Here is a 21,560-nt window from a genome sequence, read left to right as displayed (position 1 = left end):
AGATGGGGGCTCACCTCAGCCTACGGACATCCCCGTGGCGATGCAGCCAGGTACCCCCAGCCTGGCCACATGAGCCGCTAGGTCAGCACTAGCCTCCAGTGAAGGGACACATTGGGTGTGGTGCTAGAGGTGACGGTACCACAGGAAAGAAGCAGCAGGGCAACAGTTAAAAAGAAGCACTAGGCTGATCTCTTCTATTTAAATATTTAGATTTTTAATTTCTCTTTTAGCATTTTTTAAACATGATACTGATAGAGTTATTAACAGTGAGCTGATTTTAGTAAAGAAGTTGCATTTCATTCTTAAAAAGGAGGTGAAAGAATGCAGGAATCACAAGTGGATCGAGTTGTTGGGCACAGTGCCCATCACTGAGGCATTGCTGCCACCTGGTGACGGCAGACCTCAAGGACAGACTGAACACACAGCCCAACAGTTTCCACGTGTTCCCAACTCCCCCCACCCCCCGCCCCACCTCACTTCCAATGTCTGCTGAATATGTTGGTGCCTGAGGACCTGTCCATGTGAGAAACCTCCTTGATCTAAAATGCTGGTGGGAGTGAATGATACCATCACGGGCACCATCTGTCCTGATTGGTATTTACAAACATACTTTCCAGATGTATTGCAGTGATCTTGCATGGTAAGCTGGCTGCGCTTGGGGTGGACCAGAGGTGACAGCCCAGAGTCGTCGTGCAGAGCGGCCAGTGTGGGCAGGCTTTGGCCTCACAAGCCTCAAGTGTGCTACATTGAGGACAGACCCCAGAACTGCAGAAGCAGGGTTGGCGGGAGCACATCTGTTGTGTCTTCATAACCAGGCTTGGCAAGGGAGCCTGGAGTGGGGGGTGGGTGGGGTGGTTTCAAGGCTATGCTGGGCCCTCTAGGCCCATGTAGACAGCCTTCTCCAGGCCATCCACTACTTTCGAGTACTCCAGGTATGAGGTGAAGTGTGTACACTCAAAGCGGCTGCTGTTGCGCACATATGCCAGGAATTCTGGGGCTCCTGGGCAGATGACGTTGTCAGCCAGCACCACTGTCCCCTTCCGTAGAAGGCCACACTCCTGCAGGGGACAGATGGTGGGAAGGGGTGAGGGTGACGAGTGCCCACCAAGCCAGCTCCAAACGGGGAAGATAGGTGCTCTTGGCCAGGTGGAGGCTCCACGCGCTGGCCTCTGTCTGGCCTGGAGTCAGCTCCTCTCCAGTTCCTGGGGTCATGAGGGTCTCCCCACTGCTTCCCTTCTCCTCCCCGGCAGCAACCACTTGAAGAAAGGGCTGTGCTGAGCACAAGTCCTGCCTCCAGAACGTGGCTCTGTGAGGGCGAATCTTTTGCTCCTTGTTAGGTCTTGCGTCCCCAGCCCCTAAAACAGCACGTAGCAGGCACGGTGGCTAATCATGCTAGCTGGATGAGTATGTGGAGAAGGCATTGGAGCCAGGATTCAGCCCACAGGGCTGATTCAAGGCCAGTGGGTCCCTTAGCCACCCAGTGCCAGGAACACATGGCTCTTCCAGGTGAGACGCCTGGTGCCCAGTGCCTGAGCTGCTGTGCACTGTCACTGGAGGTCCTAATTGTCCTGACCAGGTGACCCTGGAGGGATGGGGGTAGAGGCAGGGCAGACATCCCCACCCAGAAGCCTGCCCCTCGGGGGTTTGCCCTGGACATTCCCAAACTTTGGCATTTGACACACCCCATCTCTACTAATGCCTGGGCCCGGCCTCTGCAGAAGGAAGAAGCAGCAGCTGGACCCAGCCAGGATGGTGAGCTGGGGGTGGGGCTGCCTAGAATACAGGAAACCATAGGAAAAAACTTTGAGAGGAAACGGTTGCCTGTGGCGGAGGGACAGACCAGGGCAATGGTCACCCCAGTTCCCTTGACCTAGATTTAACTCTGGAAGCATGGAGCTTCTTTTTCACATGATCATAAAATTAAAAAAAAAAAAAAAGCAATGCCAAGCATCAGAAGCAGAATCAAAGTGCCTCCAGGAGTGTCTCAAATTGCCAGCAGGACCACACACAATGGGCATCTCTACATGACTTAAAAACATGTGGATTTAACTCTGTACCCCTCCAGCGACGTGCCCTAGGACAGAGTCTTACAAGGGTCTTAATTCTGGTGGTGAGAGCAGTCACTTTCAGCCTGTGGGCTGTGGGGGAAGCCAAGGGTCCTCTGGCCACTGGAAAACACAGCTGTGAGGTCAGTGAGGTTAGGGACAATCCATGAGCCAGAATTTGAACAGAAAGTATCACTGTGAATCAAGGGGCGTTTTCTCTTCTTAAAAAAAAAAAAAAAAAAAAAAAAACCCCCCAAGAAATNAACCTCCCTAGGAATCTTGGCCAGAAAAACCTAAAACAGAGAGCTGTCCAGGAGGAGGTGCCCCTGGCCCAGGACCTAGAAGGGAAGCTCGGGTCTTGGGCAGGAAATAGACAAGGTGAGCCAGGAGTAGGGCTCTGAGCCTCATATGTGGGGTCGAGCTGCTGGGGAGGTGACTTCAGGAGGCACTGCTGGCCCCAGATGGGGCAACAGTGGACTGAAAGTCATCAGACCCAAAAAAACAACAAGTTGACCATGAAAGAAGGAATGAAAGGAAGCAGCTTTGGACATGTTCGGAGGGTGCTGGGGCCTAGCCATCCTTGAGGAAACTGGACAGAAGGAGAGAATGGTAGCACTTATCCCACCTTTCCCCACACATTCACATGCCTCCTGATGGAGGACACAGACCACCTGGAGAAGTCCACCATATCTGAGCAAACCTGTTGTGCTAACCCCTGCCGGGAGGAAACAGCCTTCAGAGGACCAGGTAGCCTGTACTTGAGGTGCTTTTAAACTCTGTCTGCAGTTCCTTTTCCACTGGGTGTGTGCCAGGCTTAGTGACTCACTTGTAACAAAGAGAATGAGGCAGAAGCGGCAGTGCACACCTTCAGAGACGGTCCTACAAGGCACCGTGGCTCCCTATTGCTCCTTGCGTCTGTCACACATCCCTGGCTGTGGAGAAAGCCAGCTGCCATGTTGTGAGGACACTCAAGCAGCCCTGTGGACAGTCCATGTGACACGGCCCTGGGGCCTCTTCAGAGCAGCCACCAGCCCCTGCCAACCCCTAAACCCCAACCAGGGGAGATGTAGCTGGGCCACCGCAGAACCAGGCTGACCCAGCATAAGTCGAGGGCCCGCAGAGCCTAGCTGCAGGGCTTCACAATGCGTGTTTAAAAAAGTACAGTCATTCCCAATTCGTGACTTCTTTTCTTCTGAGATAATTACCAGCTTTGAACAAGCAGCACTGAGAAAACTATTAGTTTCCTAGTTACTAAATGGCAATATTTGCTACTTTTCTATAAATGTAGGCCCCTGTAATTATCACATACACCAAAGCTGCTGAAATCCCCTCCCCTCTCCCTGTGCAGGCCCAGCTGGGTCGGCTGCCTGGCCTCTGCCCTCAACACCTGATTTCACCCCCCTGGTCTGGAGTCAGGCCTCCCCCAGGCAGCTGTGCTCCCCTTAGCTGCCTGGTTCCTGGGCCATGGGTCTCCTTGACAACCCCCAACTGACCACCTATCTCAGCCAATGCAGGTGACGACCGGTCTGACTTCTAGCCCATGGATCCCCCTCCCCACTCTCAGCCCTTCCCTGAGTTTTCCAAGTCTCTGCACCACCCTCTCCGTAGCCATCTCTCCCCACTGTCCCCAACAGGGATCCTTCCTGAGGGTGGATCTAACCATGTTCTCACCTGCTTAAAGCCCCTCATGTCCTCACCCTGTGTGCCATTCGAGGCCCTCCACACATGGCTCTGGCCCACATTCCCAGAACATCCCGTGTCTCCACAGCACCCAGGCCAGGGCTGGTTCCTTCCTGCTTTGTCCAGGCACCTGGCCCTCCATGCCTGCTCCAGAACCACTCACTCACTGCATGCAAGGTCCTGCCCAGCCTTCAGCCATGGCTTCGGTGGCCATGCATACCATGGTCATGTCCCTATGCCCTAGGCCAAGTAACCAGCCCCTGTGAAAACTGAGATAGGTTAGCATGACACAGACAATAGGGGACCCCTCCATGCTGGCCTCTAGGTGGGGAGCCTGTAGGGAGGCAAAACATCCCAAGCTCCCAATGGAGGGCCAAGTAGCCACTAAGTGTGATCTTGACTTGTCCCAACTGATAGCAGTCATCAATACTAAGCTTTGTGTGTCAGCTCATTAATGGCCCATCCAGGGGATGAGGCAGTCTCACTGGTCACCACTTTGGGGCTGGCCAGGCAGCAGCATTGAGGGCTGGGACAGGATGGCGTAGGTGGGTGTGGAGATAGGGGTGCAGGGGGATGCACAATAAGGAGCCTCTGGGGAAAGTGGGCAGGAGATGCCCCGTTAGTGCTCACCCCTCCCTGCCGCCCCTGCACAGGCCACCTAGCGGGCCTGGCCGAACTTTTTCGCCCAGAACCACCTTCCTCCCGTCTCCACACCACCCTTCAGGCCTCCTCTGGCCCTCTGTGCTCCATGACCTCAGGTTGGCCTGCCCGAATCACCTGACTTGGGGCAGCCCCTGCACCAGCAGCCAACACCAAGGCCCGTGTGGACCCGGTAGGCACACAGCTCACCTCCAGGAGGAGAGTGTCTGGCAGGTACCGGTCCTTCCAGTGGTCAAGGAAGACCATGTCTAGCGTGTCCACGTCGTATTTCTTCTTCAGCTGGGGGATGATGTCCTGGGATGGCCCGGCCACAACGGTCACCTGGAATGGCACTCTGTTGGTGTCCACACCCACAGGGGACAGGCTACCCTGCCTGGACACCCACTGAGTGTCCTCACCAGTCTTCTCTGGGGTCCTGGGGAGTTAAGACCCCACTATACCCCCTCCCTCCAAGGACAGCCTGGGAGTTTCCTGCTCTGTGGAATGGGGGCACAAGACCTCCCTCACAGAGTTCCTGGGGGTTCCGTGAAACCTGGCCTAGGAGGCACCATGAGACTAGGTATGACAGGATAAATGTGGTCTCGAACTGCATTGGGGCAGCCCAAACCCTTTCCCTCCCCCTTGCACCTGGCCCCTGGCCCCTCAGTGTCCATATTCATCACCCTGGGGCAGCAACAAACCCTGTCCTGCAGGCCTGCAAAGTCCAACATCTGCTGGGTGATGGCAGCGTAGTCAGGGTTGAGCTCAATGGTGAGCAGGCGGGCCCCAGGCTCCAGCAGGCGGCTCATGCGCACAGCTGAGTAGCCGCAGTAGGCCCCCAGCTCTAGCACCACCGATGGGTGCTGCTCCTGCACCACTGCATCCAAGATCTGGCCTGCGGGGCAGACGAGAGGGTGAGCACAGGCAGAAGGAGGTGACCCACTCCTGGTCCTGGACCTACTCCTTCCGAACTGATCATCGGTCCGTACAGACGCCTGCCTCCCCTGTTTCCAACTAAACACACCCTCCAAGCTCCCAGGGTCCCTCAGGCCTCTGGGCCTCAGCACACTCCGGTCCCTCTCTTTCACGATTCCTGGCTGACCCCAACTCACCCTAAATGAGAGTTGCCCTCTGTAGAAGCCCTCACCCCACCCTGCCCATGGACTGCACTCATGGCCTCCCTGGCTCCCTGGGCTGGACAGTGGCTATCCTATCTGTCCCCAGGGCTCAACTCCCAGGGGTGCAGCACAGCACATGCCTGTGCCCCAGGCTGGAGTCCAAATGTCAGGAGGCAGCCCTGGTGGCTGTGCTGGGCAGAGTCCAAGGAGCACTGTACATCCTCATGACCAGCAGGGACAGCCAGGAACCCACTGCCTGCCTTGCACCCTCACGCAGCTCCATGAGACGGCATACCAGTGCCAGGCCTATCACCAACTCGTAGGTGAGAGGTATGTGGCAAGGAAGGGTCCCAGGGAGTTTGTCAAATGTTCCTCCCTCCCCACGAGGATGGTGATGTGGGTGTCAGGGTCTCTGCACAGCCTTTGCCCCTGGCCAGCGAACAAACAGGTAGGTGATCGGCTCCGGCTTCTAGCACTCCAGACAAGCTCCTACCCCAGCATCCAGAAACAGGGTGATAACAGGCCTCTCCTTTATAGGCTGTGCTGCTCCACAGGGGGGTCCCCATTCCCATGCCCACTACCTGCAGGCTGGGCTGCCTACCTTTCTTGTCACCCACATTCATAGCCCACTCCTTCTGCGAGCAGTAGGTATCAATGGCCTCCAGCACGCTTTGTGGGTCCCCGGCCACCGCGTGCTGCAGCACATGACGCAGGATGCGCTGCTCCTTGGTGTTGCCCATGAACAGGTTGTAGAGAGGCTGCACGATGAACTCGTTCCAGCAGATAAAGAGAATGCCGAAGGACGAGTGGCAAAGCAGCAGCACTAGCAGCACCAGGCCCAATGAGAAGGCTGCCAATAGCAGGGGTGGGGCCTCCAGCATCTGACATAGGTCACAGGTAGGGTGGAGTGAGGAGGAGGGGAGAGAAGGGGGAGAGAAGAGAGCCAGGCGGGAGGCAGCGGGCTTCAGTGCTTTGTGGCTGGCCAGGAAGCCCTGTAGCCAGCTCCAGAGCTCAAACCCCCTTGGCATTAACTGCAGACCTGCCCCTCCTGGCTTACCCACGCTCTCCTCAGTTTGGGGGTGCTGCCATTACCCCTCATTGCTGATGGGGGCCCCAGGTTCAAGAGGCTAGCTATATGTCCCAGTTGCCAGGCTTATCTCAGCTGTCTGTCCCCAAACAGCCTCCTGCCCCCAGGGCTATGCCCTCAGGTGCACAGAGTAGGTGTGTCTGGCCGTCCTGCCTGGGGACCTGCTGATCACTGCTCTCCTCCCTGGGTGCTTTTCCAGACAGCCTGCGCCAGGTGCTGCCCTGACAGAGGTGGGCACGGGGGAGGCTCGGTCCTGTGTGTTCCCTTGGGTGCTCATAGCAGGAACAGTCCAGGAGATTCATGTGGCCCTTTGAGTTCCCAGGTAAGAACACAGGCAGTCCCCAGTCCAGGCAGTCAGGGCATAGATCCACTCCCCCCTCCCCTCAGGATGGCCACACGTGGTGTGTCTGTCCCAGGATGACAGCCAGCCCTGCCGCCTATACCATAGGTAAGCGAGACATGTCAGCTCTATCAGACAACTGACTACCAGTGCGGCACAACCTCCCCCTGCCAAGCCACCCTTCAGGCAGGTAGTTCGGGATCCAGGCAGGTGGGGCCTGGGACACACAGACAAGGCTGAGCCACTAAGCCCTGGGCTCTTCATTAGCACAGAGCAGAGTTCAAGCTACTCAGGGAGGATGCTCGGATTTCAGGCCAGGCACCTTATAAAATGGGAAAAGACAAAAGAAAGGAACATGGGAAGCTTCTGTTGGGGCCCATGGTCGCTACAGATTATTCACAGGGAAGGCTTGCTGAACCCCAGCCACCACCACACGGGACCCTGCACCCTCAGAAGCTCCCATTTGGAAAGGCACATCAGGGAGAGCAGGCAGGCTGAGGGCCTCAGTGGGAGGAGCACCTGAGGACCGTTGAGGGTTCCAACCCCCCACACCCTGGGCCATGAGGAGACGGTGGTGGCTTGGGGGACAGGGCAGAGGATGAACAGGAAGCTGAGGCTCTGCCCCAGATGAGTGTAGACACCCAGATGCTGGAGGTATAGGCCATGTGGCCTATTTACATAAGGCAGAGTGGATGTATTGGCAACAGGTCAGAGTATCACACACAATGGCCCCAGTTCCTTGGCCCACACTTGCTATTCTGCTCCCAGTACCACCCTGACCTTCAGAGCCACTCTCACAGCCGGCTCCTGCCCTGCCCTCCGTGCTGATTGAGGGGTCTGTGTGCTCCTCTGACCTCAGCAGCAAGGCTGATATTTGTGCAGAATTCGTTTGCCTTTAGATAAGCACTGACAGAAACTGTAGCCTGAAAATGACCAGGGCCCAGATATCTGGGCCCCTTCCCAGAGGCCACCCCTGCCCCCTTCAACTTTCCATCCTCTGAGAGCAAAAGGCCCCAAAGAGGTAGTGAGATGTCCCCTGCAGTGTTCGCCAGCCGGGGACACCAGGGAGAGTCTCCCTGGACCTCATAAGCACTGCCCTGCAAGTTATGACAGGATGTGCATCTATGCCTTATGAAAAGCAGGAGAAATGGATGAACTACTTTGCTTAAGCCACATTTCCCCAGGAAAATAATTATAAATTTGGAAATGACATAGAAGACCAAGAGTGAGTTACAAAGAACACCGACAAATTAATGAGAAAAAGATGATCCAGAGATAAAAACGGGCCAAGAGGGCAAATACACAGATTATACCAGAAGGCCCGAAGTCCAGAGCAGGTGCATGGCAGGTCATGGCAGCACAGTGGGGTGTCCCTGCCTGGGATGTACCCTGGGCCCCACCATGCCAGAAAGTGTGAATCGGGTATTCTGTCTGCCATAGCTCCAGGGATCACCCTGGGAAAGGGCCCCCACAGGGCAGCACGCACCATGACCCAGCAGGTGGATGAAAGCAAGACACAGGGTGGGGGGTGGGTACGGGGATAAGGGCAGAGTGTCTCTTTTCTAGGGGACAGAAGACAGGGAACAATGAGGGGAGGCCCATGCAGCCTGAAGGAGCCAGAACTTTCCACTGCTTAGGATTTCCTAACCACACATCTGTGTTACTTTATCATTACTATTAATACTCATAATAGTGTTTGTATGATGATATAAAAGGTCATATTGTTTTATTCTCCATATTTTAAAAAAATTCAGTAAATGTTGGGAATATCAAAAGTAAGAAGTAATATTCCACTCAAATAATCAATTACTTGCTGGACCCTGGAATCATAAATTATAAATTTCAATCTGCATAATACTCAAATTCTGTTAAAAACCTGGCTTTTAAATCTCTAATCTCTAGGTCTGTCTGTTCATAACTTTGCAGAGCACTGTGTTCCTCAAGGCTGACAGGAGGGCACAGGGAGGGGCCACACCTGAGAGGCGGCTCTGCTTTGACTTTGAGTCCTGGTTACCTAACAGACATGCAAACAGAAAGCACAATGATGGGACTTTAAACCACCACAGGGGGAGGAGGTATCATTAGGAGGATAAAGGAAACTCAACCCTGGCCAAAAGGCCAGGGCATGGAAGCCATGTGGCATGCTGAGATCCTCTCTTTTATGTATGTTCAAAACAGGCCACAAGGGTAAGTTTTTAAGTGGCTCACTGAGCACGGTTTCAAACACAGTTTCTTGACCACATTGAGGGCTGGAGGCAAAGCTTCAGTGCAGGATCCTGGGTTTCCTATCTCTCATGACTGCTGACCTCAGGGCAGTGGTGGCAGTGCAGAAAGAAGCTGCTTCAGGGTTTCACTGAAGCGGCTTTATAGGGCCTCCACAGATGATACATTTAGTATCATGAGGACATGAAAGAAATAAAGACACAAATTAACAAAAAGACATCCCATGTTCATGGACTGCAAGATAGGTATTGTTAAGATGTCAATACCACCCAAAGCCATCTACAGATACAATGCAATTCCTATCAAAATTCCAATGGCATTCTTCACAAGAATAGAAAAATCCATTCAAAAGATCATTTGGAATCTGAATGGCCAAAACAATTGTGAGAAAGAACGAAGATGGAGGATTCACACTTCCTAATTTCAAAACTTATTACAGAGCTACGATAATTAAGACAGTGTGTTAGTAGCACAAGATAAACATACAGACCGACGGAACAGAACTGAGGCCAGAAATAGATACTCATGTCTATAATCAAATGATTTCTTTCCTTCCTTCCTTCCTTCCTTTCCTCCCTCCCTTTCCTTCCTCCCTTCCTCCCTCCCTCCCTTCCTTCCTTCCTTTTGGAGAGAGAGCTACAGCATGAGTTGAGGAGGGTCGGGGGTGGGGGGGTAGGGGGAGAATCTTAAGCAGGCTTCAAGCCAGCACAGAGGTCAACAAGGGGCTCAATCTCACGACTGAAAAATCATGACCTTATCCGAAATCAAGAGTTGGAAGCCCAACTGACTGAGCCACTCAGGTGCCTCTACCAAATCATTTTGTAACAAGAGTGCCAAGATCACTCAGTGGGAAAGAACAGTCTCTCTAACAAATAGTTCTGGGACAAATAGATTCCCACATGCAAAAGAATGAAGCTGGACTCTTACCACACACCACATAAACAAATAAACTCAAAATCAATCAGACTTGACTTTCAGAGCTATAACTATAAAACTCTTAGAAGAAAATATAGGAGTAAATCTTCATGACCTTGGATTTGGCAATGGATTCTTAGAAATGGCACCAAAAACACAGGTAACAAAAGAAAAATAAATTTAATTTCATTAAAATTAAAAGCATCAGTGGGGCGCCTGGGTGGCTCAGTTGGTTANAGTTGAAAAACTATTTAAAAAATTAAAAAAAAAATTAAAAGCATCAAAGGACACTATCAAGAGAACCAAAGGACAGCCCATATTTGGAGGAAATAAATCATAAATTCCTACACTGCAATAACAAAAAACCCCAAAAAAACCCAAATAGAAAATGGGCAAAGGTCTTGAATAGATCATTTCTCCAAAGATCTACAAATGACTGGTAAGCATAAGGAAAGATGCCCAACATCATTATTCATAACAATGCAAATTGAAACCACATAATATACTATTTCATACCCACTAGGATGGCTATTTTCTTTTCTATTGTTTTTTATCCTTTTAAAAACTTTATTTATTTACTTTGAGAGAGAGACAGAGTGTGTGCACACAAGTGAGGGAGGGGCAGAGAGAAGGAGAGACAACATCTCAAGCGGGCTCCATGCCATTAGCACAGAGCCCAACACAAGGCTTGAACTCCTGAACCGTGAGATCATGATCTGAGTTGTGATCAAGAGTTGGACACTTAACCGACTGCACCAATCAGGTGCCGCAGGATGGCTATTTTTAAAAACTATTTTTTTTTTTAATGGAAAATAACAGGGGCACCTGGGTGGCGNCAAAAAAAAAAAAAAAAATATATATATATATATACATGCACATATATATATATACAGATAACAAATGCCGGTGAGGATGTGGGAAAACTGGCACACTTGTGCGCTGCTGACAGCAATGTAAAATGGTGCAGCTGCTGTGGGAAACAGTTTGGTGGTTCCACAAAAGTTAAATATAGAATTACCACATGACCACCAATTCCACTCCTGGGTACATACTCAAAAACCGAAAGCAGGGACTTGAACCGATACTTGCGTACCAATATTCATAGAGGCATTATTCACAACAGCCCATCTATCAATAGATGAATGGATAAACAAAATGTGGTGTGTCTATACAATGCATTAGTAGTTCGTCATTAAAATGAATGAGACAATGATTCATGCTGCTGCATGGATGAACTTCGGAAGACATTATGCCATGTAAAAAAATAGGACCCAAAAGGATAGATACCATATGATTCCACTTACATGAAAAATGTAGAAAAGGCAAATCCATAGAGAAAGTAGAATAGAAGCTGCTGGAGGCTGGAGGGAGGGGGAAATGTTGAAGGGGTAAAGGGTGTGTGTTTGGGGGATGAAAACGTTCTGGAAATGGTGATGATGGGTACACAAGGGGAATGTAGTTAATACTGCCGAACTGTACAACTGTAGCATCAAAATGGTTAAAATGGCAAATTTTAACTTCTGTATATTTTACTACAGTCCAAAGAAAACAGTGGAAGACAAAACCGGCAACCTTGTTTGTGGCCCTCCCTGTTCCAAAAAAGGAGTAGGGACATGCCATTCCCCATAAGGAAGCAAGATCCAGAAAAACAACTGTTGCTCTCATCTCCCTGGGGCCCCCAGGGGCTCTGGGAGTCTCCTTCCACCCGCCAGCTGTCTGCCTCAGGGCCCTGGGCAGGGGGCGGGGGAGCAGCAGCAGGGGGGCTGCATAGACACCAGGGAGGGATGCCTGCCTCTACACTCAGAGTCCTTGGAGGCAGGGGAAGGGGCCTTCCTGTCACAGCAGAGTCTGCTTGCCCTGTGCACTTCCTTCCGATGGGCCTACGGTGTACATGCAGCGTCCCTCTCTTAGACCTCTCTCCCCAGATGTCAAAAATAACACCCACCCCCAACCTTCCTTATTATAAGCCCATACTTCAGTATTCTCCCTGCAACCACAAAACCATAACCCTCCATCAACTGTGATCACTGTTTATCATCCTCCAGACCCAAAGGGGGCAATCAAATGCTTGGCAGCCAAGCATTTGGGCCAAGACCCCCCAGACACCCTTTAAACCAAGGTGGGGACAGGCAGGGGGGCCACGGACATCCAGAGCCACTGGTCCTGGGACCTCCATGAACCTTTGTGACAAAACTGCTTCACCATATCCAGCCTGACACACAGTGCAACTTTACCAAGGCCTGGCCCCCCGACATATGCATGTGTGGGGGGGGTACTCCACCCCTCTCCGGGTCCACCCCTTCCTTGCACGCTCAGCTCCTAAGCTCCAGCCCTGTAGGATGGCCGGCTCAGTGGAGCTTCATAGCTGGATAGTCTATCCATCCCTTCTGTCAGCTGGTCAGTTTCTTTTATGCATTTAACACATCCTAGATGATCTTTCTTTAAAGGAAATAAAAATTTTTTTCATAAATATATTGCAAGTAACTGTCAGTGGGTAAGTTACTGAGAAGGTTAAAAATTCCGTAGAAAGATGAATCAATTGTATGACATGGTCCCTAGGCTCATTTAAAACTTCCATGGAAGTTCACTAGAAATGCCTTTGGTCCTTTTGCAAAGATCTGAACCTGCTGGTATGCTCACATTGTCATCACCTCCATCTGAAGAGCAGGTCTCTTTGCCCACACTTGTTCAGAAAGCTAGGGAGGCCAGGATGGCACTTGTGCCTGAGGCTGCAGGGACAACAGAAGAAAGGTCTAGGCTGGAGAAAACTCAGGCCACCTCTGTGACAAAGAGCTGCAGGGCCGAGCACCCCAGCTACCCTAATCCCATCTGACCCTGTCTTGGCANAGCACTCCTGTGTCCCTTGGGTAAATTCTTAGCAGTGCTATTGCTGGTTCATAGGGGAGTTCTATTGTTAGTTTCCTGAGGAACCTCCACACTGTTTTCCAGAGGGGCTGCACCAGTTTACATTCCCACCAACAGACTTGGCACCTGTTTCTTGAAGGACCCCTACCATAGCCCCAGATCGCCTTCTGGTCGACAGGCTCATACACTAGAAGCAGGGCCAGCTGTTTCGGCTCTGAACGGAGGGTAGGTCTCAGAGTGCACAGTACATTCTCGGGGCAAAAATAGGCAGACTGGCTAGGATCCTTGTGGGAAAGACAAAAAGGGCTGGGGTGAAGTGGGCCAGGAGATGCTTGCCAGGGTGAGCATGTGGGGAGGGATACTTAGCCACCTGCCCCATAGGCCAGCCCTACAGAATAGAGCCCAAGATCCCGCTCTGCCTGGGAACTGGAAAAGTTCTGGCAGCTTGTGGGCATGATCAGCAAAGCCCCAACAACTGTCAGGTTTCAGCCCTGTGCCTGAGTGCAAGCTGAACATGGACTCCCCATTTCACTCTTCAAAGGCTGGATGGCAGCGTCCACAGGGACCTTTGTGCTATCTCTGGTCTGCTGCTTACTGCTCACTGGTCTGGTAGTGATTTCGACTCCTGATCCAGTGCTCCCAACAAATGTCCATTACAGCATTGAGGACAGATTTTGATTCTGATACTGAATATACTCTGGAGGCTGGGGGGAAGGCCAAGCTTCCAGAAGCTAGCTCTTGGGCTGGAAGTCCTTCCTGGCTTCTGGGGAGGTCTTTTTCTCTCCCGCATTGATCCTGTTCCTCTCATAGGAGCTTCTTAGTCGATTGAAACCTTCTTCTCCTTTGTCTTCTTTTAATGTTTATTTATTTATTTGAGAGAGAGAGCATGAGCATGAGCGGAGGGAGGAGCAGAGAGAGGGAGGAGAGAATCCCAAGCAGGCTCTGCTGACAGTGCGAGCCTGACGTGGGGCAAACCATGAGATCATGACCTGAGCCAAAATCAAGAGTCGGACGCTTAACTGAATAAGCCACCCAGGTACCCCCTGAAACCCCCTTCTTGTACCCCTGCTGACAATGTGCCACCATAGTGCTAATTCTGTCTGCTTCCTTTCCTGTTGGCATGACTTTACTAAGGATAATTTGGAACTTCAATGGCTTCCGTGGGAAACTGCAGATCTCCCCTTAGTGGCTCCTGTGAGACCTCTCCCTTCCATCCCCTCTGCTCTTCCTTCCTTGCATACCACCTTTGCTTCCTCTCCAGCTCCCTTCCATCCCCTCCCTTCTCCTCCCAGCCCACCCTACCATACCTTCCCCTTCCCTCCAGCCTCTCAGCTCCCATAGTCACTGGCACGTAGACCCCTTGACCCACTAGGGGCTCTCAAAGGACTCAGGGACCCCCAGAAGTAACAACCCGGGGTTGAAAAAGAACAAAAAAAGCAAACTGGAAACAGACATTTAGTCCATGGCCTCCATAAGATTATATATCAGGGCAAAAAGATCTTAAAGGCCACCTCCATGAACATTGGTGAAAAGATTTAGCCTCCTATTGAACAGGTAACTAACCTGTTCCATCTGCCAGAAACATAAGGTCCAACTCATATAAACTAGTGAGTTTTGTATAATTGTATTTATGCCTGAAGCATGGCCAAAATTTTTAAACAAAATAAGATCTCTATTTGAATCTGTATGTTTATGTATGTAAGTATGTATACACATGCACATGTATGTAGTTCTATCCTAATTGGCTTGGAGAAAAATAAGTACTTAAATAAACTAAATCCTCCCCAAAACTCCCAGAATTATAAGAATCAACTCAACTGTTTTTCAAGTTTACATAATTTGGATAATCTATGACAAAGAAGACTGGCTTACTATTGTTGACTTAATGAAACAGGTATATCTTTAGTGTTATCGCATTACATGGAATGCAAACATACATTTTTTAAAGATTTTATTTTTAAGTAATGTCTATACCCAGTGTGGGGCTTGAACCCACAACGCCAAGATCAAGAGTCACACACTTCCATCAACTGAGCCAGCCAGGTGCCTTGCAAATACACATTTTTATTCAACTTTGGTATACTAGCCAAATAAGTTAATATTCTATCTACTCAATGTTTAGGATTGTACAAATGATAAATCTGATTTTCATCAAACTGAGTTCCTATTCTGACAAACTTTACTTTAACAATCATTGTGTTTTATAATATATCTGTCTAGGAGCACCTGGCTGGCTCAGTTGGTAGAGAGCAAGTGACTCTTGATCTTGGGGTCATTAGTTCAAGCCCGATGGTCAGGGTAGAGATTGCTTTAANTATATATACACATTCATATAAACAACAAAAATGGCTAAGATTATGTATATACATATATATAACACACATACACACACACATATATATGTGGCTAAGAAATTACTTTAAAAAAATATATATATATAGCTAATATACATATGTATCTGCCTAAAAACTGTCTTCAAAATCTTTCTGGTAACTTGTAACCTTGGAGTTATACCAAGTTAAATTACATAATAGATATTCTTTGAGTATCTAATTTTTACATAAGGTAAAGTGCTGGGACATTCATTACTAATTATAGTTTAAGTTTTATACTTTTGACTTGTTTTTATATGGTACAGAGAGGCTAATGATACTTGGGTCTGTTAATAAATATGTTCTTCTTGCCACATTAAAAAAAATTTGTACTATTCAGGGGCGCCTGGCTGGCTTAGTCGGTTAAGCGTCCGACTTTCGCTTAGGTCATGATCTCGCGGTTCGTGGGTTCGGGCCCCGCGTCGGGCTCTGTGCTGACTGCCAGCTCAGAGCCTGGAGCCTGTTTCAGTCTGTGACTCCCTCTCTCTCTGACCCTCCCCTGCTCACGCTGTCTCTCTATCTCTCTCCTAGAAATAAATAAAACATTAAAAAAATTTTTGTACTATTCAGAGTGTATACCTCTACAGATTACGACATCACATATTCATAAAATTTGCTAATCTGGTACAGAATATGGGTGTATGGCTGACATATCACAATTATCTACTTCCTAGTTTTATCTGTAAAATAAAGTTTGCGAATGGCTAAAAACTGTAATCAGTATACGAAAATAAAACAACTACTAGAAACAATAAGAGCAAAGGGAAAGAACTTTGTAAACAAAGAATGTGAGAAAAGTAAGAGGTGTTTCACATGAAAAGTATGCAAAGAATGTAGGATTTGTTTTTCTTAAGGAAAGAAGGCTAGTGATTTTATCCTGGGGTTACATTTTCAAAAGGGGAAAGTATAGGACAAAAATCTGAATGGATATAGAAAGTTACAGAAACTTTGTGGTAAGAGGAACTTCATGTTAAGAGATCTGGCTAAGATTAAATGGATTTTTACATATAAAGTTTTTGAAATGAGCTTTACTGTCAATAACATCCTCATGCAGAACTAGAGTTTGGTTTTCTTTCCACTAAAACAACAAAACTTCTTGGATCACTGGTCTGCTTTTAATGAGGAAATGTAAAAGGTTTTTCTTTACCCTTTGAGTAATCTTTACCAATCTTTACCTTTTGAGGAAATAAAGATCCTCTATCTTATCAAAATAATTTCCTGTGTTTCGTGTTATTACCATGTCCTTGATTACTTAAGAGAACCTAGTCTTCTCACTATCCAAAGAGCCAAGTTTCGTTTTTTTGTTTTTGCTTTTACAATCATGTTATCTCCAATGTTTACTTTTTGATTTTTTTATTGTCACTTTGGTTAAGTAAATAACCAAATACTGTTTCACAATGACCTGGGATCCTATCTAGTCAAGCGTGCAAAACTTTTGCCATTTTTGACAACTCTACCTTTCCCAAATCAAATTCTAAATCATCTTCTCGATTTCAAACTGGCTTTGGGATTTCCCAGAGGGTCTCTGGAAGATCTCAAAGGATCTCTTCTTTCACCTTGTAAAAGAGACATGTTAAACTTATTAATTTTAATTGACCTATTGGATTTCCTGAAAGGCACTATCAAATAATACATGCGGCTCAACCTTCCAAAAATGATATTTATATGAATAGATGTTATTGATGTAAGGACGTTGGAAGTTATATAAAATTCCTATATATTTGCTAGCGCCCTCACAGACCAGGAATGTCCTGGTATGATATTATCAGTCATAATTCCAGTTTATATTTTAAATGGTATGTATGTTATAGAAATGACCAAGTTTTATTGTCAGTTGTGTTTTTTACTTATTTTATTTATTTATTTATTTAAAAAATTTTTTTAGAGAGGGGCACCTGGCTGGCTCAGTTGATTAAGCATCTGACTTCAGCTCAGGTCATGATCTCACAGTTTGTGAGTTTGACCACTGCATCGGGCTCTGTGAAGACAGTTAAGAGCTTGGAGCCTGCTTCAGATTCTGTGTCTCCCTCTCTCCTGCCCCTCTTCTGCTCATGCTCTGTCTTTCTCAACAATAAATAAACGCTAAAGAAATTTTTTTTTCATTTTTTTTAGAGGCAGAGGGAGCACGTGACAGGAGAGAGGAGCAGAGGGAGGGAGAGAGAGAATCCCAAGGCTCAAGCCCTGGGATAAACGATCTGAGCCAAAATCAAGAGTTGGAAGCTCAATTAACTAAGCCACCCAGGTGTCCTAGTGGTGTTGCGTTTATAAGGGACTCTCATCAAATCTTTAACCCCCAGCCATTTAGGTCTTTGTCACCCACAGGTAGTTTTTGTTTCACCCTGCTACTCTCCAAAAGCATTTGCAATCAGCTACAGGCCAGAGTGCTTCGTCTTCAACCGAAAGGGACTGTCTCCAAGATCCATGGTAAGGAATATGACAGGTACCCTGGGGTACAGACTTCTGAGGGCCTTACTTCAGTAACTCTAAGACCATCCCACAGGACTAAGGCTTTCCAGAAATCTAGTGGAGAAACTGATGGGTTCATGAAACTAACCAAGATCAAGCAGGACAAGAATTAACTACATGGAACTGAATAAACTGATAAAGGATGATCATAATTTTCTATGGCTTTAGTCTGGAATATTGTTGGCTCTTTTTTTCATTTTATTTATTTCTGAGAGAGAGAGAGAGCGTGAGCAGGGGAGGGTCAGAGAGAGAGGGAGACACAGAATCTGAAGCAGGCTCCAGGCTCCCTGGAATATTCTTGGCTCTTTAGTATTCTATTTTCTGTATACAAAAAAAAAAAAAAAAGACAAAAAAAACCCCCACCTTTTTAATTTTAAAGTTTATTTACTTTGAGAGAGAGAGAGATTGAGTGCATGGGTGCGTGTGCACGAGCAAGTAGGGGAGGGGCAGAGAGAGGGAGAGTGAGAGAGAGAGAGAAAGAGAGAGAGACAGAATCCTAAGCAGGCTCTGCACTGTCTGAGCCAAGCCCAACATGGGACTCAAATGGGGCTCAAATGCAGCTCGAACTTACGAACGGTGAGATCATGACCTGAGCTAAAATCAAGAGTCAGACACCTAACTGCCTGAAACACCCAGGCGCCCCTTCTTTTTTCTCTTAAGCTACCCATGAGTCATAACACGTTAGCAAGTTAATAGTTTTGTAAACAAAATCAAAGCATTTATCTTTTTCTCCCTATTCCTCCAAAAATTGGGAACTATTATTAAGTATTCTTATTTTCATGGCAATATAGTTATTTGCATAGGTTCAATAAGAACATGTCCTTTGTTATAGGACATAACTTGAAAAAGTTACGTAAAGTATATATAAAATGTCATATTTGAAAATTATACGTGGAATCAGACATGACCAGACAGTTTCGAGAACTGCAGTCAACTTTACAAGGAGGCAGTGCTTACAAAGCCCTCTTGAAAAAACCAGCCTGGTACTTGGCTTACAGAAGTTCCCAGCCTTACGGGTGAGTAAGGAAAGTCCCTTCCTGGCAGACCCAGGAGCCCTAAGATATTTGGGGGACCATAAGAAGAAAGGAACTCACCCAAATCTATAGGTGAGCTCTGATTAATGCTGAGTTCTTGCTTTGGCTTCCCAGACTTGAAAGGCTTTTAAAATTCCAATCTGAGATTCCCCATAAAAAGTTCTACAAAGCAAACTTAACAAGCCTTATGTGGTCAATTGCCATTTTTGCTGCACTTGTGTAAATAATCAGGCCAAATTTAATGAGACCAGAATGATTTTGTAAACAAGAATAATATTTGTGTGGCCATCTTTGATCAAAAAGGGAAGTGGCTACAGAGGGAGATGTTATGTCTCAATGGAAAAAAATAATACAAAATTGTGGGTTATCAGACTCTAATCCTATTTATTGTGTGGGAGCTTTTACTATACTGTCTGTGAACTGGACTGCATCCTGCCATCTTACATATTTTGTCAGCCCTTACCAAACCCTCAGCTCTTCTAGTTTCCTTCAGCATCTCGCTACAACTCTCCAAAGTGATGTTTCCAATTTTCCTCCCTTCCCTCCTGACTTGGCATCATTGCGAACTAAAATCTGACTGCCCAGACCCTTCCTGGGACTCCGGTTGTCTTGCTGCTGCCCTTTTTCCTCCAGGATCTGAAAAAGCCCCGCGTGCTGAAGCATGAAGACAGCTTGGTATGACTCTCAAAGAGCCCATCACATAACAAATCACGTGCGTGCACCTTCATTCCTGGAGCTGCAGCTGCATGGGCCACTCAGGAGTCCATGGGAACTCCCACATCTTCCATGCTCTGCTTGGGGAAATAGACTTGACTGTGACACTGCTGTCTATACTATATTGGTGGAAAACAAGAAGCCAGAGGCACTGTAAGAATGTCCTGAAGGAAACGGACAGAGCAACAAGGAACTGAAAGCAGTTCCATTTCCAGATTGGAACGCTGTCGGGACTACTTGTTCTCTCCAGAAGGACATCATACAGGTGCCAGGCCAGCCCGTTTTGTCTGCTGCCAGATGTACTCATGACCCAGTATGGAATACACTGCGGGTGCATGACCTGTCAAGATGTCAAATACTATGTTGTATGTACTTGCTGTTATCAGACAAATAGCAAAATAAAAGAGGCTTGAGCTGGGAGACTGATATTTCAGCTCCTGGAGAGTCTTAGCCCCCTGCTTTTCAATTATCTCATCACTGCACCTTTAGGACCTCTCTCTCTTTCACTCTATCACCATAAACACTCAAACTACAAACTGGGAAATCCACTGGATTGCCACCATGGTCCTCACTCCACATTCTAAAGATGTTTAGGGGTCAATGTCTAAACTCTTGCCAACTGGCCATCTGTGGGACTCAAAACCCAGGCTTACGGTCAACTTCAACCATTAATCTTTGCTTTTCTTTCTGTTTCCATAGAAATGCCCCTCATTAAACGCCTGATCACTGGCATCTTCCAGCAAGTATCCTCTACTACCCTGTCCCATAAGATGGTTCAACAAAAGGTGATCAAATGGAAAACAGGATTATATTATTCAGCAGAAAGAACATCTCTTCTTTGCTTTAACAAGAGGCAGAGACCTGCCAAAGACTCTCTCCTTGACCAAACTCCATCCAGGCTCCTCTGAGCCTCCTTCTCAACTAGGCCTCAACCTTGGCCTATAAAGCCTTGAACAAACACTAAACAGCATCTAACAGTTCAAAGTTGCATCCTTAGGATGACCTTAGCCCCCTTAAATGCCAGAGAAAACTCCAGGCTTCCAAAAGAAGTGACTGTTCCAGCCAACACCTGAGGATAGGGCTCCTTCTCCCAGTCTCTGTGGGAGCAAGGGAGCCTTGACACCAGATGGGTGTCACGTGTACCAGCTTCCTCTTCCTACTTTTTGTAACTTCTCACTTCCCTGACTGACTCCTGCCAACCTCATTCCCCAAACACTCTCCCTTTGAAAAGACAAGTGCCTCTAAGCAAATCCGAATGGACCTCAGCTCTTTCCCCTACTGTTGGTAGTTACTGGATAAAATCTCCTTACTGCTGTAACTCGTGACCAGGTCTGTTCATCTATGACACTCCTCTCCCCACTAGGCCCCACACTGCTCCTCAGAACGCCTCTGGGGGTTGGGAGGCAGCAGGCAGTCAGGGAAGCTCATTCCCACGCAATTGGCAATTGGTCAAGAAATGTCCCTAATTTTAAAACCTGAAAGGCTGGTGTAACAGGTCCATTCTGGAGTGACCTCTTCTTTCTCAACATTCTCCCATGGGGATGAGGCCACATCACCCTGATCTAGAGCTGCTGCAGTGTTGGGGTCCCTCAGGGAACCCATTCCCCTGAAAGGAAACGCCTGGAGGTATCCCAGGGGTCAGCCCATCAGGCCTCCAGGGGGAAACTTGTCACTGAGCATCTCCAGGCCTTGAGGCCCATAATTCTCCCATTCCCAAGGGTCTGATCCCAGCTCAAAGATCAAGTGTGACCCTCCCATGGTGACTCAGGCCCCGACTCTGCAAGCCCATCTAGTCAAAGCACTTCCCCGGGAGACAGCCCCATCTTGGGATCTGGATCTCCATAGGAAGCCGGATCCCCTGTCCTTGGCTGGAACCTTATTCCCAAGTCGGACCTTTCCGTTCCAACACAGACCTCCTACTCCCTCAACAGTCTGGTCTCCCAGCCCCTTCTCCGGTCCAGAGACTCCCACTCAATGTCGGATCCTTTTACACGGTTCCTAATTTCACACCCCGCATTCGGAGTTCCTCACCCCAGGACAGATCCCCAAATACCCTACCTCC

General features: G+C 48.2%; 1 protein-coding gene across 1 annotated transcript in view; it reads right to left on the bottom strand.

Moving 5' to 3' along the window:
• Positions 1–192: 192 nt before the first annotated feature.
• COMT (catechol-O-methyltransferase) overlaps positions 193–21,560 on the bottom strand; it is a 21,604-nt gene continuing 236 nt past the window's right edge. The window contains exons 2-5 of the mRNA XM_077745867.1: positions 6,084–6,363; positions 5,066–5,259; positions 4,575–4,706; positions 193–1,058 (exon numbers count right to left, since the gene is read on the bottom strand). Of these exons, the coding sequence (XP_077601993.1) occupies positions 864–1,058; positions 4,575–4,706; positions 5,066–5,259; positions 6,084–6,363 (801 nt within the window). The 3' untranslated portion in view covers positions 193–863. The remainder of the gene's footprint in view (positions 1,059–4,574; positions 4,707–5,065; positions 5,260–6,083; positions 6,364–21,560) is intronic.

Source organism: Crocuta crocuta, unplaced genomic scaffold (genome assembly GCF_008692635.1).
Source record: "Crocuta crocuta isolate KB4526 unplaced genomic scaffold, BGI_CrCroc_1.0 scaffold344, whole genome shotgun sequence".
NCBI lineage: Eukaryota > Metazoa > Chordata > Mammalia > Carnivora > Hyaenidae > Crocuta > Crocuta crocuta.
Note: the sequence above shows the minus strand (reverse complement) of the source record. Positions and strands in the feature narration are given on the sequence as shown.